The sequence below is a fragment of the Panthera onca genome, chromosome D1 (assembly GCF_046562875.1).
Source record: "Panthera onca isolate mPanOnc1 chromosome D1, mPanOnc1 haplotype 2, whole genome shotgun sequence".
In the NCBI taxonomy this organism is placed as follows: domain Eukaryota; kingdom Metazoa; phylum Chordata; class Mammalia; order Carnivora; family Felidae; genus Panthera; species Panthera onca.
The window spans coordinates 99,075,262-99,092,575 of NC_138348.1; the positions used below are offsets into that span (position 1 = coordinate 99,075,262).

At 44.6% G+C, this 17,314-nt stretch overlaps 1 protein-coding gene across 10 annotated transcripts in view; it reads right to left on the reverse strand.

Annotated features, from left to right (window-relative positions):
- The window catches only part of KMT2A (lysine methyltransferase 2A), an 86,009-nt gene that overhangs the window by 18,483 nt on the left and 50,212 nt on the right, over positions 1–17,314 (reverse strand). For 8 of the 10 annotated variants that reach the window (XM_060604888.3, XM_060604892.3, XM_081790363.1 and 5 more), the window contains 15 exons: positions 16,772–16,882; positions 16,391–16,464; positions 15,570–15,763; positions 15,128–15,234; positions 14,152–14,289; positions 12,948–13,106; positions 12,576–12,693; positions 12,375–12,453; positions 11,175–11,335; positions 10,620–10,802; positions 6,158–10,400; positions 5,340–5,420; positions 4,213–4,271; positions 2,694–2,864; positions 794–868 (listed from right to left, as the gene is read on the reverse strand). In XM_060604888.3, the coding sequence (XP_060460871.2) occupies positions 794–868; positions 2,694–2,864; positions 4,213–4,271; positions 5,340–5,420; positions 6,158–10,400; positions 10,620–10,802; positions 11,175–11,335; positions 12,375–12,453; positions 12,576–12,693; positions 12,948–13,106; positions 14,152–14,289; positions 15,128–15,234; positions 15,570–15,763; positions 16,391–16,464; positions 16,772–16,882 (5,953 nt within the window). The remainder of the gene's footprint in view (positions 1–793; positions 869–2,693; positions 2,865–4,212; positions 4,272–5,339; positions 5,421–6,157; positions 10,401–10,619; positions 10,803–11,174; positions 11,336–12,374; positions 12,454–12,575; positions 12,694–12,947; positions 13,107–14,151; positions 14,290–15,127; positions 15,235–15,569; positions 15,764–16,390; positions 16,465–16,771; positions 16,883–17,314) is intronic. The other 2 variants (XM_081790364.1, XM_081790361.1) reach the window with 2 other exon arrangements.

Here is a 17,314-nt window from a genome sequence, read left to right on the forward strand (position 1 = left end):
GGCTCAGTTGGTTGAGCGTCCGATTTCGACTCAGATCACGATCTCATGGTTTGTGAGTTCAAGCCCTGCAGCGGTCTCAGTGCTGACAGCTCGGAGCCTGGAGCCTGCTTTGGATTCGGTGTCTCCTTCTCTCTCTGCCCCTCCCCTGCTTGCACTCTGTCTCTCTCTCAAAAGTAAATAAACATTAAATAAATAAATCAAAGAATCCAGTCATAAAAGGCCATATAATTGTATGATTCCATACAAACACCTAGAGACAAAGTAGATCAATGGCGGTGGGTGTTGGAGCTGAGGAGTGACTGCTAATGAGTATGGAGTCTCCTGAAGGGATGATGAAAACGTTCTGGAATTATACCGTAGTGACGGTTGCACAACTCCGTGAATACACTGAGAGCCATTGAACCGTATGCTTTATTATTATTATTTTTTAATGTTTATTTTTGGGAGAGAGAGAGACAAGGTGTGAGCGGGGGAGGGGCAGAGAGAGACGGGGACACAGAATCCGAAGCAGGATCCAGGCTCTGAGATGTCAGCACAGAGCCTGATGAGGGGCCCAAACTCACAAATCACAAGATCATGACCTGAGCTGACGTCGGATGCTTAACCGACTGAGCCACCCAGGTGCCGTGAACAGTATGCTTTAAATGGGTGTGCTGTATACTATAAGAATTCCATTTTCTTTTTTAAAAAGTTTGACATTTTTGTAGAATCAACTCTATAGTTTTAGACCAACAAGCTACCAGAATACCCTGAGACAGAGTATTCAGAATAAAATGACCACTGTGGCCGTTACCTGCAAATGAGAGCTGCTTTAGGCGGGCATTTGATCGAGCTTCCTGGACTTTATCTGTCAGTGACTTCCAGGCATCTGTGCAGAAATGAAATATTTGGTCAACTACTTCCAACACCAATGGCATGCACAAACGTTGAGCTTAGAATCCCTACAGGGTGAAAACACCCTTCTAAAATGGTTTTTTTGTTTTCTTAGTTTTAATGTTTTCCATGCATAAGAGGCTGGGCAGGAGCACTACCCAGCAGTGCTTCCTCCTGTTAGAAAGGAGGTTCACACCTTCTGAAAATGACCCCCGAAACCCCAAAGCATTCACATCCCTTGATGGCAGTCCGGGTCCCAAACCTGAATGTATGGTATTACTTCTGTTCCCAATGCCCCTGAACAAAACAGTATTAGCATTAATGATTTAACCCAGACTCTGGGGAGATCTTTACCTCTGTTCCTTAAAACTATGAGGTATGATGAGAAAACCTCTTCAGTCCCTTCCAGCTCCAACTTAAGATTCTATGATCTCCTACTGTCTGTTGGACTTGTCACCAGCACATCACGCTCAATGTGTTGTATGTGGCACTCATACACTCAACGTCGTTTTTTTGTTCTCCTTACATATCTTTTTATTTATTCATTTATTATTTTTAGTGACCCAGGCCTGAATCTTCAGTCACCTTCTCTCTCTGCTCTCCATATCCAAGCAGTCATGAAGTATGTCCATTCTTCTTTCCTCTCTCTGCCTGCTGGGAACGGGCTTTATTCCCGGACATCTCTACTGTAGCTATGCTCTCATCGGTGACCTCCTGCCACCTCCATGTCTCTAATTGAGTCCACCTTACGCTTCTTGAAATTCTGCTTTTATTTCACTTTTCCAGATTTCCAAAGGCCTCATGGTTTGGCACTGAACGCCCTCCAAAACTTGTGCCCAATTAACCTTCGCAGTTTTCTGTCTCACTACTACCCGAGAAGGATTTCGAGGTCCTCTCCCACCTGAGGATGCTCTAAACCCACCACATGCAATCCTGTCTAACTGCGTGTGTCTCTTTTTAGAAAGCCTTTCCCATTTCTCTTTTCCTAACTCAAATCCTATTACCTCTTTTAATGGGATCTTCTATTCCACCATTTTTCCTGGGTTCAATAACCCTAACTGACCCACAGGGATCGCTCTTTCCTTCCAACTCCTCTAGTACTTCTTGCCTAGAGAAAGTTCACTAGTTCTTCAACAGCTAACGAACAAGAAAATAAAATGCCAGCCCTTCTAGGAAGTTCCCCGTTGAGTAAACTGTAAAAGCAAACAGACATTTACAAAACAAAGTTTAAGCTATACCGAGAAGCATTTAAGATTCCAAAAGGAGCAGAAAGGAAGGAGTGGGAGTGCTTATCTGCCTCAGAAGGTCAGGGAAGACTTTCTGACCTTGACCTTTCAGCTCTCCACTGATGTCCTGAAGGACAAGCTAGAGTTCACCAGGTATACTAGGGTAGAAAGATCATTCCAGGCAGAGGGAAGAAACGGAGAAGGCACAGGGGTGAGACAGAATGGCAGTTAAGGTACACAAAGAAATCACAGAAGACAAGGCTGGAGAGAGAAGAGGTCTCATGTGCTCAGCTAAGTTATGGATTATATCTCTCCAGGAACTTAAGGACAAGTTAGATGTATAATGCCTTCGAGTATCTTCCATAACACCTCGCACAAAACTACCCACATCAATGGTACTAATTAATGTACGTAAGGGCAGATCTGGCTGAGTCAGGGCCTGCGCTAGCGAGACAACCTGGTTTTTGTTTTGTTTTTTTTTAAAGTAATCTCTACACCCAACGTGGGATTCGAGCTCACAACCCCGAGATCAAGAGTCACATGCTCCACAAAGCAGCCAGCCAGGTGCCCCCCAACCTTATTTAATCCACTCACCTTCGATACTTTCCGCACAGATTTGAAAGCCATCATCACTTGAAATTTCAAAAACAAGTCCTTTCTTGGGCTTTTTCTCAGCAATGCTTTCCTTTCTTTTCTGTTCTTGCTGGAGCCAAAGCATCAGTGGAGAGCTGAAATTGCTTTCTTCTTCTTCCACTGTTTTAGGTTCTACAGGGAGAAAACAGATAGGGGCCAAAGTGGTTGCATTAGCAAACAAACACTTACTGAGCACTGATACGTTATCTCCAAGCCTAACAACATTCCACGGTTGGTAGGATCACTCCCATTTACAGATAACGAAATCTGAGGCTCAAAGCCGTGGAGCAGCCTGCCCTAGGTCATAGCTGGAGAGCGACAGAAATGGATTTTTTTTTTTTTTTTTTTTTTACCTGAAGTCATGCTGTCTCTGTGGTATGACTTCCTGGTATGACAATTTGATAGTTTTTTTTTTTTTTTCTTTTTAAAAAAAAATTTTTTTTTTAACGTTTATTTATTTTTGAGACAGAGAGAGACAGAGCATGAACGGGGGAGGGTCAGAGAGAGAGGGAGACACAGAATCTGAAACAGGCTCCAGGCTCTGAGCGTTCAGCACAGAGCCCGATGCGGGGCTCGAACTCATGGACCGCGAGATCATGACCTGAGCCGAAGTCGGCCGCTTAACCGACTGAGCCACCCAGGTGCCCCAATTTGATAGTTTTTCAATAAGCAACTGCCCCCAGTAGGGTCAAAGCTAAAAACTAATAATGATGGATATGAATGAAGCACTAGGCATCGAGGCACTCTTCTAGGAACTTCCTGTGTATTAACTCAGAGAAACCTCACAGCAATCCAGTGAGGGAAGTGTTATTATAATGTACGCTTCAAAGGCAAGAAACCCGAGGCAGAGAGTAAGTAGCCCAAGTTCATATAAGATGAGATTTCAACCCATATGGCTCCAAAGCCTGCCACCAACCCCCCCACACCCCCGCCTTCTTGCAGAAGGAGGTGTATCAGTTCTCCTGAGAAATCAGCCAATCAGCAGAATGGGATCACATCCCACATGTTACACTTGAGCATTTTCTCTAGCTGCCTCTCTTTTGAGAAGTTCCCTCGATGAAAACGGGCAAAGCTTTATACCCAGATCTAACTAATCTTGAAGTGACCGGTTCTTTACTGGCCCAATTCATCAGCACAGATGACGGAAAGTGCTATGGAGATGCATCTGGGGTTGTGACCAGACATACGGCTTTCTTCGGTGACCACTGAGGGATGAAGTCAGGTAATCATGGGCTAGTAAAATCACACTGCTATAGAACAAGTAGAACAGAAGACCACTTGACAGCTGGTCATAGAAATGTAGTAGAAGGGCACTGGACCAGGAGACAGACGCTCTGAGGTTTAGTCTACACCTCTGGCCAATCACCGAACTTTGGAGCTTAAGATTTTTTAATTTAGAAAACTAGTAGATAACGTAGGCAATTTTTATAGCACGTTTGGCTTTGGAATTCGAATTCTAACCTGTTACCTACCCACGTACCTGTACTTTCTTGTTCATTTGCTGAATTTTGTGTTGTCTGAATCTCAGGAAGAACTTGCCTAAATGAAAGGAAAACCAAATGTGAGATGTAACATCAGCTAGGTCTTTAATTCAAAGATAAAAACTGTCCATAGTCGTCTGCCATACTGTTGTATGGGCTATATGAAACAACTGCTAGAAATGAACCACAGGATGATTTGTGTATTACCTGTTGAGTAAACACCATCACACTACTATAAGGTACCTAACATAAAACTATCTCTTATGACACTCTTTCCCAAATATTGACATTAAATTTCTGCTTTTGCAGTTTGTACATTATATCCTTGAAATTTTTCTCATACTCTCAGTATTCGAAAAAAAGCAGTTCTGGAATCACTTAAGTTAACTGCTTTAACCAGAAATAAAAGCCAGCTGCCCGAGCCAGAAAACCACCACCAGTTTCCCTTTTCTTAAATTAAATAACATTTGGAAACAACCCAAATGCATATCAATAAGGGGCGGTTTATCTTTTTTATTTTTTTATATTAATTCATTTATTTTGAGAGAGAGAAAGTGCAAGCAGGGGTGGGGCAGAGAGAGAGGGAGACAGCGAATGCCCAGGCTCTTCACTGTCAGAGCAGAGCCCAATTCGGGGTTCAATCTCATGACCATGAGATCATGACTTGAGCCGAAATCCAGAGTCGGACGCTTAACCCACTGAGTCACCCAGGTACTCCGATAAGGGACTGTTTAAATAAATAACAAAACAAAACAAAACCAAGTACAGAACAGTATGTATAGCATTATTCATTTTATGTAAGAAAGGCATATACAGGGGCGCCTGGGTGGCTCAGTTGGGTTAAGCGTCCCACTCTTGATCTCGGCTCAGGTCACGATCACGTTGTTTGCGGGATCGAGCCCCAGGTTGGGCTCCGTGTTGACAGCATGGAGCCTGCTTGGGATTCTCTCTCCGTCTCTCTCTGCCCCTCCCCCACCCCAATAGATAAATAGATAAATAAACAAACAAACTTAAAAAAAAAAAAACTTTGGCAACAAAAATAATACAAATCAGGAAGAACTATTTTTTTTAAATGAGGTGGACAGAACTGAGGGCTTAACCTTAGAGAAATGATCTGCATATTTACCCTGTGGTCTGCCCACACTCCTTTTGGGACGACTGTTCCACATCAGCAGTCCCCTGCTGCTCAGCCTCTGCTCCTGGAGTCCTGGAACGGAACCATTTGTATCTTTTCAAGAAAAACCACCAGGAAACATGTGCCAAATGTGTAGCTCAGTCTAAAGAAATGCCTCTACCACGATGGATCTGATAACATTCACGAGCTGAGAAAACTAATCTGTGGTGATACAGGTTAGACAGTGGTTATCTTGAGGGCGTACTGACCAAGAGAAGGCACAAGGAGGCTTCTGGAACTCTAGGAATGTTCTAGATCTTGATCTGCATGGTGGCTATGCGGGTGCACACATATGTCAAACTTGTGTACTTTACATGCGTTACACCCCATGCTAGTGTTCTCAAAAGGGACTTCATGAGGATCTACAACAGGTGGCTTTGTCCTCTGGACGGGAATAATCGTCCTTCAGTATCCTAAGCCTCAGCAAAACAAAAACAAAAACACAAACACCAGCCCCCCCCCCCCCCCCCCCCGTCCCCCAGAAAACCAAACGCCAAGAGCAAACAGCAGCACTGTTTTAAATCAAAGAGTAATTAGAGATGTGGTTCTATCCCAGAGACAAACTGCCCACGGATGGAACTAAATTTTGCTCTAGAAATCACTGCTGTGAGGGGAAAAAAAAATAAAAAATAAAAAAAAATCAAAGTCACAACCCAGAACACCCCCGAGCAATGCAACACGTCCCTCCCAGAAGACTGCCACTGCCCCAGCCTCTAGTCCCGAGCACAAGATCCCGCCCACCCAGCAGAGCGGATATTGGCATCTCTCACCCTGCGACTGAGGTCAGGGATGTCGCGCTGGCTTCCTGGTCTGGAATGTGTGCTTCAGAAGAACTGGTCCGCGAATGGGAAACTTTGTGCTTCTTGCCATTCCCTTTGTCCAAAGGCAGCTGAATCCGTTTGATTTTTGGTTTGGGTTTGGTGGGACCCGGCACGGAGGGGCTTGCTGACTGCTGCCCAGAGGACGGAGAGCCCCCAGGAGAGGCTGAGCTGGCTTGCATAGCTGAGGATAAAGCCTTGTTCTGCTCCAGCCCCACGCTGTTGGGGGCATCTACTGTCTGGGGAAAGCTGGCTCCCTGGGTCCCTGGAGCAGAATCAAGATCACGCTGGGAAGGGAGAATCCCAGTTTTGCTGGCAAGGAGCTGGTTCACGTGCTGAAGCTGATAGTGTTCTTCCGCTTCCCCCGGAGGCGAGGCGGCCGTTATGCCCGCGGTCTGAGCAGAGGGGAGCACGCAGATGCTAGATGCCGCTGTCATCGCGGCAGGAGGAGCCTGGGACGTCCCCAGTTGCGGAAACATTCCTGAACTTGGTGGCAAAGCCACAGGCTGGTCCTGCATCCCCAGGCTCTGCTGACTGGCTTTGATTAAAAGGTTGCTTATTGAGCCAATATCCGGGGTACCGAGCAGCCTGGGGTTGGTTAACGCGACATGTCCCGGAACTGACGCACTACTCGTGGGGGTTGTTGCGGTTTGCATGGATACAACGTTCAAGACGGAGGAGCCGGATGCCAAGCCAGACACAGGCCCCGCGGTGAGGTGGCCGGTGTCCTGGCTTATTGTTGATGCGCCCGCCGCCGCCGCGGCAGTGCCTCCCACACTCTGCGGTAACAGCGGAGCCTGTTCAAAATACATGATGCCAGATTTAGACCTTTTTATGATGTTGGGGACAGTTCGGTGAGATGAAGTGTTAAGTGAGCCCAAATCTAGCAGATTGGGATGATTTGGCAGCTGGGAGGGTGTGAAGTTAATCAGTGTCATGTTAGAAACCACATCGGAAGGGGCAATGTTTGAAGGGTTGCTAGAGGGAGCGAGTTTTTTATTCTTTCGGGTCTGCAGACGAGATATGGGTCTTTTCTTGAGTCCAGAGGATGGAGTGGCTACTGTGGTACTGAGGTCTGTCCTCTGGCTGGCTTCTGAAACCAAAAGTTGGGGATCTGGAGGAGGCTGAACCCCAATAAGTAGGCCTGAAGGAGGGCTGTTGATGTTGGGTGGGAAACTACTTTGAGTAGCTGCGGGGAAGGAATGTAAGTGCTGGCGATGAGACATGGGGAGCAATCCTTTGCTAGCAGGAGGGAAGAGAGATGGAGAAGTTGGCAAGCTTGGATTTAGTCCCGTGGCTAGGGTGAGACCACTTCCCATGGGCCCCAATACTGAAGTATTTGTCTCCATCACATTGGGTGTAGAACTAACAGAAGAGGTCAATTGGATTTTTTGGGTCACTCCATTTGGAAGAGTTTGGAGAACATAAAGTGGCTGCATGTTCTGGTTAACAACAATGAGTTTCTCAGTGGCTGGTTTCAGGTGGGGTGGAGTGGTCTGGACAGCTGCATTAGAAATCTGAGATGGGCCAGGACTCTCGGTAGAGTTGGGCACATATTTCTGGTTCTGGATAGGAACAGTAGGGGAAACAGGTACCTGAAGGCCGGGGGTGCTACTGTTTCTAGTTAAATCCTGATTGTTGCCATGACCCTGCTCCACTGAACCACAAGGAGGGCTGGAGATGTGGTCCGCGTCCATGTGTCCTTGGATAAAATGATCGGGAGTCATGTGGCCTTCGGGCGTCGGATCTACCCCGGGACTCAGCAGTGCCGAGTCCCCTTCAGAGGAGGCCACAGACTTCTCCGTGATGGTCACCCTCTTCTCTCCTGAGTCGGAGATCACAGCCAGCCTACCGGCATTCTGGCTGGGGACCGTGGGACTCCGGGTGGTCAGGACGGACAGATCAGACGGCAGCTCCAGGGGCAGCTCGAACTGCTCCTCTGCTGAGATAGAGGAGGAGACGCTACTGTCCACAGGTTCTGTCGTGGGCAGCTGCTGAGAAAACACTTCGAAAAGACCCATGTCCTTTTCCCGGTTACTGTCGAGACCCAAGCCTTCACCGAGATTTAGGAGTTCCGACGAAGAGGACTCTGGGCTCTCGCCCAAAGCCTGCATGGATGGGGTATTCTTTAGGACGAAGTCCATGATGTCGGAGGGCAGGATGTTCCCACAGTCGTCACTGTTGTTGTTATCCGAGTCCGATTTCAGGAGCTCGGTGTTGTAGGTGTCTAGTAGGTTCTTGTCCGACGGGGTGCTCGTGTGGACTCTGCGGCTTGACTCCAATGAGCTGAGCTGAGCCTCCAAGGAATCCTGCCCCTGTGTTTTAACTCTGCTCACAGAGTGGCAGTTATCCATCTTTGGCTCATTTTTGTGGCCCACGGAACTCTTAATGACGTGCTCTTTCTCGCCGGCGTCTTCAGGCCGCTCCATCTTTAAGTTCTCCGTTCCGTTTTCTTTGCCGTTTCTCTTTGGAATCTGGCTGCTCTTCCTCGCTGTGGCTGTGACGCTCGTATCGCTCTCTGTGCCGTCATCGACACCATCCAGCTGAGAAATCTTCGGGAGGTCACACTGTTCTTCCTCCCGAAATAGATTATGGGATGCCAGCCGTTCCTCTCCGCCTGAAGAAATCACTGTCCTAGTGAAATTGTAATAATATAAGTCATCTTCATCAGAAGTGCTTAGGTCATCGGCCCCATCCACCTGTCCCTCAGCTGATCTCTTGCCTCGTTTCTTCCCAGTTGAGCTGCTGTAGAATGGAATGTCTTCTTCACCGTAGGATCTTACCCCATAGAGTGGGGTGAGCCCGAAGAACATGTTAGAGCGTGCCCGGGCACTGCGACGGGGGTATCTCCTCTTGAAAGAGCCATCCTCCTGAGGTTTGGGACCATCTGGAAGCATCAGGTTTCTGTCCTGAACCGGAAGATTCTGATAATTGTTACTTTGAGAATCCTGGGATGAGGTATTATTGGGGCTTGGCTGGGCCACCGGACCATCTCCTGGACTTTCAGAGGCTGAGACTGGTTCTGTTGGAGATGCCGACTCTATTTGCAGAGGGGAAACGGGACTACTTTCTTTCAGGGTATTCTTGGACTGGCCCTCACTCTCCATTTTGAGAGGCGTCAGTGTCACTTTGACCGTGCGTTTCCGGGGTGTCTGTAATTCCTTGGCAGATCCTTCTACTTGCATGGATGGAGCTTTGGGGACTCCTGGAATAGACAGGACTTTGTCTCCAATCTTATCAGAAGAAACATTATTACATGGTCGTTGCCCCATAAATTCTGGAGTCAAAACTTCATCAACAAACTCCGGCTTTAGGTTTCCTTCCTCGCCGGTGGTCACCTGACCAGGTTCCAAAAAAGACTTACTGGAATGTTTTTCTTTGAAAGTTTCTTTACAAGACTTCTTCCCTTTCTGTCTCCTGTCCCTGGAACTAGATCCCACATGTTCATTGACAATGGATGACCTGTTGCTCACTCCAGATAGCTTCAAGGTTTTGACTTCCGCATCTTCCTCGGGAGAGGGGTTTACTGATTGGTTAGAGTCTGCATGTTGGTCTCGATCGTTCCTTTGCCCTCTCAGATGGAGTGGGGGGAAGGAGAGGGCCTCTTTAGAAGAAAATGGCACCGAAGAGAGTTCAGCAAAAGTGCCGATCTTGCCAGCATTTAATTCTCCAGATGCTGTGTTATGAAGCTGCGGGGCCAGCTTGGGAATGCCAGGATAAGCCACAGCATGTGCAGATCCCTCTGAACTCTTGGCACCTGGCACTTTGGCCTTCTCTCCCTTCAAAGAGGAGCTCTTGGATGCCACGTCGGAAGCACTGGAATGCTTCATTTCTGAAGATGAAGATCCGTCCAAGTGACTGGTTTTAGTGCCCATAGTAACCACTGTCCTTTGCAAATTTGAAGAGGTGGGAGTGTTTTGCCCTAAGTTACTGTTTGAGTTCAGCGGTCCTAAGACATGATCAACTGCTTTGGCACTTGACTCAAGATCTGTGGCAGTCCCGATGGCGGAGACTGAGGGAACACTATTCCTGGAGTAAGTACTCCCGGTTCTCACTGGAGACATTATCCGGAGTTTAGACCGCTGGGGTGACAGGGAAGAAGTGCTGTGTCGCCTGGAGCCAATGCTTCGGAGTCCAGAGGAGAGTAAAGGGTCACCCACTGTGACTATTTCATGAGTGGTTGGGGTAGGACTTCCTGAACAAGAGAGAGAAAATAATAGTCTATTACAGAGAGGGACAAACGTGCGGTAGCCACTGCTCTCAATGACTCGGCAATGACTTTTCACTGAAAACTGCAACGATCAAGATTTTCAACGAGCCAAAGTCACTGAGATAAAGTCGCCTGCAAGAACCACAGGCTAATCTTTGAGCTAACCTTTTCGGGTCAAGTTCGTCAACGAGGTAGGTCCTTTACCTGCAGAAGGCAATGGCCGACAGCCAGGGGATCTCTGTGTTGGAGAGTAACTAGGTGTCCGAATCCTAGGGACCTTCGAGATGACGTGATAAAAACAGGAACCAGAGGTTTGCGAATGAGGTCGGTCTGGTGAGGGAGGACTTATAATTTCAGCTGTGCTCTGACTTTCTTTAGATGAAATTTCTGTGGTAGGAAAGAAACACTCGTTACTAAAAAAAAGTCCAATTAAAATATCCATCAAATGGGGGCGCCTGCCTGGCTCCGCGGGAGGAGCATGCACTCTTGAACTCGGGACTGTGGGTTTGAGCCCCACGTTGGGTATATAAGGTTACTTAAAAATTAAATCTTAAAGAAATAAAATAAAATAAAATAAAATAAAATAAAATAAAATAAAATAAAATAAAATAAAATAAACAAACCAATAAAAAGTAAGCAATTAAGGTAAAAATCAAAAATAGAAACAAATGACACCTCCCAGAGGGATGACGTTTTTCTGCCTTCAATCACGGTACTCCCAAAAATCAAACTCAAGTCCCATCTCGATGAAAGTCTCACCTGCAAAAGACGTGGGACTGTGAGCGATGGTCCTGTTTTCATCGTGCTCCACAGTGCTGTTGATATCTGGCTCTACAACCGGAGGACGGCACTCCACTATCTTGCACGTGTACACACAGCGCTTGCGAGCATCCGTGGTACTCCAGTACACCCTGGAACACCTGGCAAACAGATCCATCAAAATCACCACCAGCGAGAGTACAGAGGCGGAGACGAACACGTGCCCAAACCTCTCCTCATCCTCGGTTCCCTGGCCTCCTGGGTTGACAGAATTCAGCTTCACTTCATGGATTCTTATTATAGATCCCCCTGGCTAGGCCGTTCCAAGCTTTTTGAAATGCTTGGTTTTTCCTAGTCTCTCAGAAAATAGCATAACATCTTTTTTTATTGTAGCGTAAGCAGGAGACAAAAATAGTACAAGATCCTAAAATGCAGAGAAAGAAAAATACTAACTGCTACAAGAAATAGTTCTTGACCTGCGGGAAGGGATTACTGCCCCACCGGGTGTACAAAGTGAGGACAGAGCAAACCTGAAGTGTTTCCTTTGGGAGAAAAGCCCCACAAGACAAGGGAAATGTAACTGCTTCCAATCTGCGGGATGCTGATGGAGCCTGGTTTATACAAAGGGCTGCCGGCTAAATGCAGAGTATAGACTGTGCCGCCAGAATTGGAATGCAGAATAAATTGTGAGTATATATAGCAAAATGAGACTCCAAAATGGGAGAGCTAGAAAAGGAATTTTAAATTTACACTGTCAGCCTGCTAGAAGTTTCAAACATTTGCTTCACATAGGAAAGATGATAAATTCTCACTGGAGAATATGATTATTATCGTGGGGGGGGTTTATATTTTTGGACTGAGGACAGAGGCATGAGGGGTTTGTCTGATCCACTACAACAATCTGGACTTCTGAATCCAGATAAACGGAACTCTTAAGAGACTGACCTCACGTTTTCTATTTAGGTTTTGTTTGGAAATGATTCTGAAAGTATGTCAATACTACTTTCCTTCTATACGTGGATTTAGCGGACATAAACTGATACTTTAGTCCCAATCTACAAGAAGCAGCAAAAAACGGAGTTAATTTGCAGTAGCAGTTAAAAGTAGCTAACAAGTATGGCTCTCCATTCAACGACCTGCTCCTGGGTCGGGGTGCTCAAGCTGCGGGGGTTGGGGTCTTCTCTCTACAGTGCTACTTACTGATATCCAATAGGAAAAAGCTTGTCTTCACAGTCAGAGAGATCATTCAGAATTCCTAAGCAGTCAATTGTCATGGAGCCTGACCAAGGAAAGAAGAACTAATTAGAGGAGATAATGAGAAGGCTCACTTTTAAACCAGAGACCAGGAAGTACCCCAGTGATACACGGAACCTTCCCCAACAACGGAGGCCCATGTCATACCAATCATCATGTGGATATTTTCTGGTTCCAAGCCATTGAGAAACTTCCTTCTCAAGCTGATTCCTTCAAAGTCCACAAACACTCTTCTAAAAACTTCAAATCCATTCTCAGGAACCACCTAAAATGAAAATCCGGCTGTTAATAGGCTGCCCCTTTACACATTATATGCGTGATACCGATTCTCTCAGAGGGCAAAGTACAGAGCAGATCTCGAAATCACCCTGCTGTTTCACAGGAGGACTTCTGTATTTGCAAGAGAAGGTGATTCTAGGAACACACAGTTGGAAGGTAACACAAAGCTTACCATCTTGCTGTCCCCAGCCTGTTTTCCCTGAACTCCTATAGAATTCGAAAAGTAACGGGAGTTCTCACCTCGCCTTTGATCAAATCCCGATGTCGTTGGCAATATACTTTCTTATCATCCAGAAAGACACAGTTCTTGGCGCGAGAACACATGAAGTGATAGTTGCTGGTGCAGGATGTAAGGCAGCAACCCACAGTGGCTCCTGGCTTTTGGCAGAATTCACATCTCTAACCATCCAGAGAGAACAGAGGCCTAAGTCAGACTTTCAGATGTTTTAAGCCACTTTCCATCTCTAAAGAATTACCCCATTCTGCGTTTCCTACAATTCATTTCTTTTATTGGTAATTGAATTATAGAGAAATGATATGAGCCATAAATCCTCCTCTACAAATCCTCTCTCTCCCACTGCCCCTAGGCCCTAGAACTATTAAATATCACAATTTGATTTAGAACTTAAACCAAACAGTTTTGTTTTTTTTTTTCTAGGATGCACGATTGCTTTAGAGAAGACCAAATTTCGAAGACTGATACTAAAAACATCATCTTGTTAGAAAGGTACTATATCCAAAAGAATTCAGTTCTGGAAAGAGTATACCAATCAGAAACATAAGGGTTCTCTAGTTACTAGGCTTATTAACAGATTAAATTTATCATATGATTCAAAGACTTCCTTCAACTAGCCTGTATGTCAGCACCTTATTCTGTCAGTCACAGCCTGGGCTCCTCCCCACAGAAGACTTCGTCCTCTCCATGCAATTGACATGTTTTCTTTGCATGTGCTTTTTGTTTGCTTGTCTCTCTCCCTTTTTCTTTCTTTCTTTCTTTCTTTCTTTCTGACAATGCTTCATCTTCGTCCCTCCTTCCAAATACAGTTGTTAAAAATTTTACTCCTTCGTGGCCTTTTCGGACTACTCTCAGCTTCTACTGATCATTTTCCACATCCCTCTTCCTGTGTGTATCTATGTGGGTTTATCCTATGGAACCACAGGGTGTTGATTCAGCTGGGACCTCTGAGGTCATTTTGTCTAAATCACTTAACAAAGTAACACCCTTCTTGCACAAATTATCTCCCAAACTAGACAGTACTTTGTTTTCTGTTTCTTTTGTACCATCCTCCAGGGGTCAGAATAGCAATCTGCCTATAGTCTACACCACTATTTGCTGCTGGCTAACCGTTCTGAAGGCACTATGAAAAGCATCAGCGAGGCAGCCAAGAGAAAACACCTGGAAACAGAGAGAGGATCTTTTCTGTAACATTTACACAGGGCTTACCAGCTGTTTGCCCCTGATCACGGCCATGTGCACATTCTTTAGCGATCCATCATCGTCTTCAAACACTTCTGCTGACCACAAAGCGCAATTTACGTGTGTCCACTCATTTTGGCCAATGTATAGCAAACGGCCAGCATCCTATGAAATCAAGAGATTTCTTTTTTCTTTAAAGAATATAATGCCAAAGAAGGTTTTCCTTGGTATTAGCTTTATCTCAGTCAAGGTAGCATCAACAGTAATTCTTTAACTTGGGGATGCACGCAGAGATCAAAAGCCATTTTTCGAGGTTTCTGTTTCTACTTCTCACCTTTCTAGATTACCTCTTCCACGGACTGGAAATATTTTACAAACATAGGGAACACAAACATTAGCAGTACATGCTAAGTTTATGGAAGTGCACACTGACTTCTTTAAAACCGTATTTCCAAGCCAGTTCTCTTAGCGTGCGTTTCTTTCTTATAAAACCTTTCTTATTGTAAGCTTACTATGGGCCAGGCACTAAATAAAGCTTTATGAACATTATTTCCTCTAATCCTTATAACCCGCAGTGGTTACGTATTATCATTATCCTCATTTTAAAGATGAAACTGAGAGTCAGGGAGGTTAAGCTCCTCGCCAAGGTCAATAAGTAGGCAGCAGAGTAGAGAAATGAATCCAGGCAGCCTGCCAGGGCTGGGGATCTTAACCACTCTGCTATCCTATGTTAAACACAAGCCTTTAAATAGGCAACTTACATATTTTATGGACTCTCATAAAATCTTTTTGAGGAATTTCCTGTAGAAATTATGAGACATCAGCAGGTTAATTGAAGGCAAATCATCTTTTAAATGAAAGAAAAGAAAAAACCCCAAGTGCCACATGCCAGGTGACAAACATTCGTTAAATAAATGGCACCCAGTCATCAAATTTAGACACAAAGGACACACAGTTCATGTGAGCATCTGCTAAGTAGGACCCCTTACACCAAGGTACTTACATTAGCACTGTCATCACCATACATCAAACACAATGCACATTGTCTATTATCCTCGATGCCTGGGGGTGGATTCAGTTCTGGACTATCTTCTCGACTCCTATCAGTACCTTAGAACCCAAAAGACAACCAGTTAAAATTGGCAATACTACGTCTGATTTCCAGGAAGAAAAAAAAAAAAAAACCCCACTTAGGCTTCAATAGCCTGCAGCTTATAAAATAAACACTTTCAAAAAGTGTTCAAAGTTATGTTATCTCGCCATGTGTTACAGCGGTTCTATCGATTTCTTGTTATCGGTCCAAGCTAAGCGAAAACGATGATTGTATTACATTTGAGGATGACCTCGAAATTTCTTTCTAATATGCAAGCGTATTAAATTTAGATTCACGAAGTTGATCATTTGCATCTAGAGAGAAATGGATAATGACTCATTTGGTGCCTTACTCAGAATTGGTGGTGTAGGAGGATGGAGTGGTGTTGGAGAGTCTGGTTCTCCGGGCCCTTTAGGTTTGGGAGCCGGGATGATTTTCTTCATTAAAGGAGGCTGCTCAGTGTGGCTGTTTTCCTCTCGCTCCTGCCACTGAGCATAATTATGGTCAAGTGAAGGTGGAAGCACTGCGTTTGGTAACATCCCACTGCTGAAAATAATTGATTCAACAAGTATTTATTGACCTCCTACGACACACCTAGAACTACACAAAATTATCAAATTCTTGGCATCATCAGGTTACAGCCCCATGCACGAGCCATTCACAGAACGTAAGAACAAGCCACAGATTGTGAAAACGGCCTACACATACAGGACTTTATTATTTAAAAAAATATATTCTCGATACATGACTCTTGGTGAAACTTCCAGAAACAAATGATAACTTTATCAAAGACTCAAAAGGATTTAGTAGAATCAAATTTTTAAGTTAAATATGGAGACTCAAGAGCAGGAGAGAGCACCATTTGAACCAAATAAAACAGAACCCGGTTATCACAAGTCCAAATACTGAGCTGCATATATAGCACGTGGATTGTACCTCTGCCACAAGTTAAGCCAAATTCCGGAAAACATAACATATAAAGAAAGAAAAAAAATGGGCAACAGACTATAATAAACATTAAGTATTATCTCTAAAGCAGCATCGAAAAGGCATTTCAAATGATTAATTGTTAATATTAAGACCTAGCTTAAAGAAACCTTAATCTAGAAATGTCAGAACTCTCAAATTTCTAGCTGATGAGGAGGAAAAAAAAGGAATACCAAGTTTACTTACTTGCTCGATACTTTATTTGGCTCCCAAAACCTAGACTTTTTGACACTGAACCATGGAAAAACACGTTCCATTTGCTAACAGAAAAATAAACAAACAAACAAATGTAAGCATGTGAACATCCATTTGGAAACCACACAAAAACTAACAACTTCACACCAGCTTCCCTGTCAATATGAGGATGATTTCAGGCCACTAAGGGAAAGATCCATCCACTCTGGCAACCTCGCCAATCTCCTCCCAGAGAATCAGAGGAATTAACTAAACCAAAAGATGTTTTGCACACATGGCAAAACAAATCGGAGAAGAGAACAAATCCGTTTTGCTCACAGAGTAATTACCCATAGATGCGCATTAAAAACATGAACTATTAATATCATTCACCCGAATAAAGAAGGACTTGACCATGCTGTTGGCTTTTTTAATTTCTGGCTGTCCTCCATCTGAATTAATGGCTGCTTGAATGATCTTCACGATATCATCACTGAACTCCAACTGTATACAAAAACAAAGTATTAATTATTCAAAAAGCAGTGTGATCTCAAAACCACTTCCTGTTCCCTCCTAAATCACCCAGCACAGAAATCCAACAGAAAATGGACACCCTACTTTAATGCAGTGTAATTTGTCTTTAGTGGAGGCTTTTTGAATTCAGTTCTCAATTAACTTGCGGCAGCCAAGAGAAGCCAGGCTAATAAAGCAAGTATGCAAATAAATTAGCTGTTATCATGGCAAGTTACCCAAATAGAACCATGATTTTTTACTCAGATTAAAATGAATAAAACAACTGAACAGCAAATGTGGACCATGAGATTACAGATGTTCCCATACGTTCTTCTTATTTTAAATTTTGTAATTTTTTAAGTAATCTCTACATCCAACGTCGGGCTTGAACTCACAACCTCGGAGATAAGAGTCGAATGCTCC